The 8,579-nt window shown below is 38.2% G+C and overlaps 1 protein-coding gene across 1 annotated transcript; it reads right to left on the reverse strand.

The window, feature by feature from the left end:
• Positions 1–5,219: 5,219 nt before the first annotated feature.
• LOC103945269 (strigolactone esterase RMS3) lies at positions 5,220–6,340 on the reverse strand. Its single transcript, XM_009355815.3, has 2 exons — positions 5,967–6,340; positions 5,220–5,848 (listed from the first exon to the last, which is right to left on the reverse strand). The coding sequence occupies exons 1-2, from the start codon at positions 6,338–6,340 to the stop codon at positions 5,419–5,421; spliced, it is 804 nt and encodes a 267-aa protein (XP_009354090.1). The 3' UTR covers positions 5,220–5,418.
• Positions 6,341–8,579: the final 2,239 nt, after the last annotated feature.

An 8,579-nucleotide genomic window follows, 5' to 3' on the forward strand; every position in this document is an offset into this window, starting at 1 on the left:
TTCACACTATCTATATCTGGAATAATATAATCAAGAGTTTGAACTTCTGCCTGATTTTCCCCCTGAAGTGAAGACTTAAGATTGGCAAAGTACATATCATTCTCATGAAACGCAACATCCACAATGACAAACAATTTTTTCCTCAGAGGGTGATAACAATGATACCCCTTTTAATTTGAGGCATACCTCACAAACACACACTGTAATGCCCGAGGTTCAAGCTTACTTCTATGTTGTTTATGAAGATGAACAAAAGCCATACCTCCAAACACGTGAGGTGGAAGATTAGGAATTGTATGAGCATCAACATATGAAGAGAAAGTCTGGAGCAGTGTCTGAAAGTCGACTAATCGGGATGGAACACGATTCATGAAATATGCAGCTGAGGTCAGAGCCTCTCCCCAAAAAGATAATAGTAGATGCGCCTCTAGCAAAGAAGCACGAACAACCTCTAGAAGCTAACGATTCTTGCGTTTTGCAACACCATTTTGTTGTGAAGTATATGGACATGTAATCTGATGAACAATACCATGATGATCAAGAAAGACACGAAGTTCAAAGTTTACATATTTGCCACCATTGTCACTCTTGAGAACTTGTATTTGTGACTTATATTGTACTTATACCATTTTGTAAAACTACTAAAACAAAGAAGTAACTTCACTTTTGGACTTCATTAAACAAACTCAAGTCATACATGTGCAGTCATCAATAAAAGTAACAAACCAATTAGCACCACCAAGTGTAGCAGTTTTAAATGGTCCCAAACATCAGAATGAATTATCATAAACGAGATTGAACTTTTATTCAAACTAGGCGAAGACGAAGTATGATGACTTTTAGCCATTTCACAAACACCACATTTAAAGTTAAAAATATCATGCTTAAAAAATAGGCTAGGAAACAACCTCTGAATATAGCCGAACGAAGCATGTCCAAGTCGACGATGCCACAACCAAATCTACAAAGCTTTATTCCTATCGCCTTGATTTCCTTCCACTGCAAGAGCTTGAGTCAACATTCGGGAACTGTTCGATATCAGCTCAAAGTAGTAAAGCTTCCTCTTCCCAATACTATAACTAATCGTCTTGTGTGTCCGAATGTCCGTAAAAACACAAAAAAAAAGCCAAAAAATCACAAGACAATGTAGGACGACAATTATTTGAGCAACATATAATAAATTATAGTCAATAGAAGAAACAACGAGTACATAATCAAGATTCAGGGCATTAGAAAGTGAGACCTCGCCTTCCCCAATAATAAGGACAACATTACCATTGGCAACACTCACAACAGTTTTGGGGGATGGTTTTAGGGTTTGTACCTGTCTAGAATCACAAGTTATATATTCAGTAGCATCATAATCAATTATCCATGTATTATTTGTAACCGATGCAGAAACCTTTAAAGCTTTACCATCGTTAACTGTATATTCAGAATGTAAATTAGTTTCAACAATTAATGCACGCGACTTATTACAACAGGGATCACGAATCTTGTCCCAATTAACAGAATAGCCAATAAGTTTGAAACAACAATCTTTTGAATCCCCTTTCAAACTACAGTGAGAGCACTTGTTGGGTGGACAATAGAACGAACCAAGAGTCGAAATATCTTCCTTTGGTTTGATCTCATTGCAGGCCTTTAAATTGTAGCGTAAAGTATGGTGAATAACGTGGCTTCAAGTAGAAGGTGGGACAACCTTCCACGTTGCAAAAGAAAATACCCATTTTTTTCTTCATCCTGGGGTTTTCCAAAACAAGCGCAAGTGCAGATGGGAAGCAGTAGCGGGTTCAATTTCAATTTCAGACTGCGGCGGTAGGCGCGGATTTAGATCAAGATGGTGACGTGGGTCAAATTGATTTCAGTCAGATAAGTTTGTGCATCAATGATTTCAGGCGAGGTGTTCTCGTCGATTCAGCAGTAGAAGCAGCGGATCGACAACTGGGTTGGCATTGGTATTGCAGCAGCGATGATTCGATGTCGGCTCGTGAGCTACGGGGCACGCGAGCTTCGATCTGGGCTTGATGCAACAATGGATCGTGATGGATACGGGATTGGGGTGGTGGACTCGGGTCAACAACGACGGCGACGCTCGCTGGTTCTACAGCATAGCACAACTGGTGCGTGATTTAAGTTGTGTTCTGCGCATAGCGCGTAGCCTTTTTTTTTTACCTAGACTCTGTTGCTGGGAAGAAGAGAATGTTTTGAATGATATGTTTATTATTCTCATGAAAATGTATAATATATAATATTAATCCTAATCAAATAGGAAAAAATAATTACAGGAGATTACAAAGAGTTTTCTTCCACATTACATGGGATCCATTCTAAACTAGGGAATCCTAAATTATAGGAAACTATACAAGTCGACATAGATATTTGAAAGAAAAAAAAAATTCAACTAGTTGTAATATGACAGTTGATGTACTGTGCCATATTACTGGTACATTGAAAATTTGACCTAAAACATGAGCTCAAGGAGAAGCCAACTTGTTCCGTTACATCACCATTTGCTTGCACGTTCGGTTCCTTGCGACGAAGAAGCTTTCACATCACTTCACTAAGTCGTCCATCTCCGTGCAGTTAGGAATCGGGTCTCTTCCGGATTCAAAAGAATTGAATTTAAGAATCAAATGATCTGGACCATTGAAATTTAATCCAACGGTTACAATTATTATAATTTTAAAGGGACCTTCTATTTATAGCCGTTGAATCAAATTTTAATGGTCCGAATCATTTGATTCTTGGACTCAATTCCTATAAATCTGGAGGGGATCCGGTTCCATGCAGCCTAACTAATCATAATTTCCAATTTCGTTTTCATACCCAAAAATAATTAAGTTGGACCAGCATTTTTGAGAAAATTGGGTGTGACGTTCCTTTTTTTTTTTTTTGGTGGTTTATTTGTTTGCATCACTGGGCTCATGGGTGGTTCGAAACTGACCAGGTCTTGCTCGAGTCATCCGAGGGTGTGAGGATCTGTGCCCTCTACTTTGCTATTTCTACCCACCCACTCTTTAAAAAATTGGGATCAAATGGGATTCTGTTGAGAAAATTTTAAGTGTATTAGGAATACAGGCATATACGTAATATGTCATTATATGAGTATATGAACATTTAAAAAAAAATTCTTCAACTTGTATAATAACAAATGACCTTACGCGCTACGTCCCGGACCCCATTACAAATTCTCTCCACTTTTGGCACCCTTTTTTTTTTTGGAAACTCTTGGCACCCAATTTTGACCACACAAAAGCTTCAGCTTATAAGATCATAATTAACTTGTGTTTTATTCTGCTTTCGACAAGCTATTCTGTATTAGTATATGTTAATCATGATTAGTAGGTTAATTAGTTGACTTTGGTTACTCCTCTAAGCTTCCCATTAACTTTGCACATACAAGTTACATCGTTCAATTGTCAAATGCGTAATCAAATTTGATCTGCGGGGGTAAAATAAAAAATAAAAAAAAGCTTGGTTAAAGCCGTGAAATATTGCTAAATTTTGGGCAGGCGACCATCTAATTTTTCGATAATATCTTATGTTATAATAGTTTCAGATACAAAGTCATCTTATTTTTATTGACAAATGAACAAAACGGTGTTTTTTTTAATAAACGATATTATATACACTAACAGAGAAAAGATGAGCTTAGCATCACAAGGGGCAAACAATAATGTGGTTCAAATTCGCATTTGACGAGAATCGAACCTAAAACCTCTCACTTACAAAGTAAAGATGAATTCTACTAAATTGTTGTACTAAGTGACATGAACAAAATGGTGTTACATCTTAAGTAATTCAAAATCAGTTTTTTTATATGCAAACAACAATTTTCATTACTGAAATATATTGGTTAGATTCCTTGTATTGACCATATTTTTTGGGTCGTGCTGTCATACACTCATTTTTGCTTCTCAGACACCCTTCTCAATTTTCGATCATCCGATTGGTTGAATTGAAAGAGATCATTGTCCAATCCCAAATGATCCCAAAATGAAATGAGAACTAATTTTCACACATCCTTTTGAGCTTATCATACACCCCTCTTGTTTAAAATCATTGGAGGGAATAAATCAAATGAAGCAACCATTGAAAGTACGTGAGATGCTAAAAAGCGTGTGTATCTATCGTTCTTAATGAAAAAATAAAAGAAAAAATAATTAGTAAACCCAACAGGGTAACGCAACAATTAGATGGCTTTCACAACCACACCCCATGGACTGGGTTAATTTGTCTGTGGAAACTCCAAGACTGGGCTCTGACTACAAGTGATGCTCTTACACATGAATAATTACAAATAAAAGCCCAAAAGGAAAAACTAGCCTAAGAATATTAACAGGATACGAACAAGACGGGTTGGGTTATTATTTTGATACAAGAAAAATTGGGAGAGGAGAAATGAATTCGGAACATCGAGTGTTAGAATGAATGATCTTAAGCTGCTAAACTACAAGTCCCCCGCAATGAAATTGTGTTCTTTCTTCCCATTATTAGCTTCATTGGAACGAATTTTGTATATGAAGAATAGATACGCACAATTCGATGCTCATCGTATCATCTTCTCTATAGCTCCATTCGATCTTGTAAGGACTTGCTTCACATTGTCAGTTGATTCGTGTTTAAGAGGAAAAAAATAATGGTGGCGGATAACCTTCCTCATAATCTCTAGTTATCATGTATAATTTAGGTAGATAGATCTAATTACTTATTGTATCAATATTTCACTTGTCTTCGTTCTTCTTATACAAATGAAACTAGGGAAATGAGAAATCTTTGGAATTTGAAGTGCATAACCACTTCAGCTACAAATTTCTTTCGCAAATTGTTACTCTCAATCATGTCGACAATATCTTTCCGTTAACCAATCATATTCCTCAAGAAGAAACACAATCATATTTTGGAGCAAAGAGAACATATTTTTAAAAGTGAAAAGGAAAAAACTGGATATAAGAAGTCGAGTACAATTGCAGAATTAAAGCAAAGATTCCAACCCAAAGAAGAAATATCGTAAAGCACAAGAACAATGGAAGAAGAAAAGGAGGAGAATTGGGCCATCGCCAATTGACAAAAGAGGGCTACGTCATCACGTGATATTCACGTGGAGATTCTTATCCTTCCAAAGCTAGTTTCGCTCCAAAAGAACTAATGTCCACAGGTATTGGACCACGTGTCGCTATCTCCATGCGAATTACCTCGCCCCCTTGCACCCGTCCAGCAGAAAAGATTTTTCAATGCGATTGATCGGTACACGTTACACGGAATAATATTTCACGTATCATTATACAAATAGTAAAATATGTGTGATAAAAAGTTAATAATTTAAAAAATAAAATTTCTCATCTCCTGTGCTATTCCCGTCGGAGTGAAAAAAACTTCGCCTCGCAGCTAGTCCTCCCCTCCGGCCGGCCCCACCTACGACGCGAGGGCGTGGCGAAGCTTCCGAGCCAGCATACCCGGGGCGCTCAGATGGGGCAAGTGCCCTTCCGTCTCCAGAATCACCACCGTGTTCCGACCGCCCAGGTGGTCCCTCAGGTAGTTAGCCACCGATGCCGGCACGGACACGTCCCTCGCCGTCTGGATTATCCAGCACGGTACTCGGACCAGCCCCAAAACACCCCTCAGATCGCTGTTGAACACGGTCCGAGAGACGAAAAGCGAGATGTCGGGTCGCATGTTGAACAGGGTGCGGCTGAATTCTCGAACCGCTGTCGGGACGTCGGCCCCAACTGCCAGCGGCGCGAAGCCGTTGACCCATGCCTCGTAATTGGCCTCCATTGCCGAAAAGACCTTCTCAATCTCCTCGTGCTCGAATCCTCCATGGTAATCTCGATCATTCAGAAACCTAAATAAAAAAAAAATTAAACAATTGGGTTCTTCAATTCGGATGAAATATCCAATTGGGTATTAACAATTTGAAGAAATTTCTAGCTTTTGAGAAAATGTGCGAATTTTAATTTTACCTCGGGGAAGCGCCGATGAGTACGAGCTTGGAGAAGAGTTCGGGGCGGCGGATGGAGGCTAGGATGCCGATCATCGCAGAGACGGAGTGGCCAACATAGGCGCAGCGGTTGACGCCGAGGGCATCGAGAATGTTGAGGAGGTCGTCGACGTAGGCGTCGAGGGTGGTGTAGCGGCGGAAGTCGAAATAGTCCGGGTTGACGCTGCCGGCGCAGACGAGGTCGTAGAGAATGACGCGGTAGTATGGCGTGAAGTACTGGAGAATGAGCTGCCAGGCCGACTGGTCGGTGCCGGAGCCGTGGGCGAAGACGACGTACTTGTCGCCGGAGCCAACGACCCGGACGTTGAGAGCGTCGAGGATGGTGGTGCCGACCATGTTTGACTGTTAAATTTTTGGGGGAGGATTGAAGTCGATGGGAATTAGGTGGAGAGTGGTGAGTGGATTGTGGAGGGGTGTTGTGGTATTTATATTGGTAAGGGATTATCAAAATCTTTGTGTGGAGGGAAGAAGATTGGCAGCATTTTGTTGGTTTGGGTGAGAAATGTGATGGAAATTGTGACAGGTTTGTTTTTGTATGCGATGGAGCTTTGCGTTTTATGCAGGACTGACTGGCGAGCATATGTTGTTTTAGGACAATAGATTTCTATCATGTGTGATAAGGCTTGGAGTGTGATGGTTCTCTCATTTAGTTGGCATTAACGAGGTGGCCCGTGTGTTCTTAGAAGCGAAAAAATATTTAGATACCTGAGCTTAAGACCTATAGAGGTTTCAATTAGAAGATGCGATTATGAGACAAAGACTGAAGTCAAAAGGGATAAAGGAAGATCTGGGAAGACTTGGAAAAAGACATAAGAAAATATATGAAGCTAACGGAAAACTTGATGCAAAATAGTGCGCAGTGGCATTCTAGAATTCATACAAAACCAAATCCACCTAGTGGGATAAAGCTTTGTTGTTGTTGTTTGTTTGTAATGAATATTCTTAAGTCAGGACGAACAGATCACGTGGTGGTATCGTTGAAGTCTCAAAAACACGAAACACATCACTCTTTCAACTTTACAGTCTCTCACTCTTTTGTGGGTTTAATTATATGGTCACATGGTCCGTTCATTCTGACTTAAAAACTTCACGTAGCACAAGAGAAGTAGGAAACATCAAACATGAAACGAAAAAAACATAAATGTGGAAGGATGACAAATTTGAAAATCACATTGCCATGAGCAGAAGCGAGAATATATAATTATGTGCGTATCTCACTCACCAAAAAATGAAGATATACAATTGGTGAATTCTATAACGTGAACACCAAATTACACTAATATTGATATTGAGTAGAGAAAAAAGGTAATTACCACCTAAGGAATATGTTTAGCATGGTGTTTTGTGGATGATTTTTCACAAATATATGTGTGTAGTTTCAACAAAAACCAAAAGCCAACTTTAATCATGGCTGATATGACTCCTGATCATGTAGCAACGGCATGCTTGTCTCTGGATAACACTTTGACATGTACCTGACCTCAAGCAACTAATCCAATTGGTAGTATTAGTTTATCCAATTGGGGATTATCCTCATGGTTGACTTCTGATTAGAACTGGAGTTATTGGGTAATGGTATGTTTCATATGGATATTGTTGGTCAAAATTAAACGTGAAATTAGCTGAAATGATTAAAACACAAATCTCAATCATTGAAATAATTATTTTTCAAAATTTTATTAAAATGTCATCAAAATCTAATCGATAACCTCATTAATATTCGATCAATATGTCATTGTTATTTAATTTTGATTATTTTAACAAATCTTCATTTCGGCCACATTTTTATATTAAAAAGTCAATTCTAGTACTATTCACTTTACTCTTTATTTTATCTTTATCGTTAAAACTCAAAGTTTTCAAACTTTTTTCATTATTATTATTATTTTTTTTTCTACGTAGTCCAGCTTACTTGTAGCAAAAGATGTGAGAAAAATATGTCACAACTTGCAGAAAGAAACTTCATATGTTTTTACAGGCTTTATGGCATCGGCATATATGGCGACATGAAGATGGCATTTTGCTCATGCACTCGAAACACAAACCTAAATTTCAGAAACTATCAATAAAAAAATATAGGGTCGTTTGACAATTATACCACAGTGCAATGACAAAAAAGAATCATATTTATATATCATGATGCGAGTTTTTTCTACCGATCTCCCTCTTACTAACAAGTAACAATTTAACCCGTTAGCGCCAGTGGCGAAGACAGCATGGGTCACTGGTTGTATGTGATCTCAACAACTTAAAAAACTCCATGTATATTTGTGTATTGTATTTGACCCTATAAACAGTTAGGACAAACTAAATTACAAACTTCTCCTCTTGCTTCTTCTATTTTTTTTTTTTTTTTTATCATCCTTCTCTTTCCCTTCTTTCTTCTTGTGTGCAACTCTATTGTGCACACTAAATACTTGATAAAATATTTTAGTTGACAAACATTGTCAATCTTCAACATTACTCCATAATTATCCGATTGCCACCTTCAACAATCATTGAAGTTGTTGGCATATATTAACAAGAATCGACAAGTCTACCATGTGCTGAACAAAATGCTCCAATAAAGTTATTT

The sequence above is a fragment of a genome, unplaced genomic scaffold, assembly GCF_019419815.1.
Source record: "Pyrus x bretschneideri cultivar Hongxiangsu unplaced genomic scaffold, Pyrus_bretschneideri_v1 Contig15, whole genome shotgun sequence".
Classification (NCBI taxonomy): Eukaryota; Viridiplantae; Streptophyta; class Magnoliopsida; order Rosales; family Rosaceae; genus Pyrus; species Pyrus x bretschneideri.

Bases quoted from the DNA above. Each gene is read 5' to 3' on its own strand.
- LOC103945269 (XM_009355815.3), bottom strand. From the start codon at position 6,340: ATGGTCGGCACCACCATCCTCGACGCTCTCAACGTCCGGGTCGTTGGC. The intron at 5,849-5,966 runs GTAAAATTAAAA...TTTTTTATTTAG, and splicing joins CTCATCGGCGCTTCCCCGAG to GTTTCTGAATGATCGAGATT.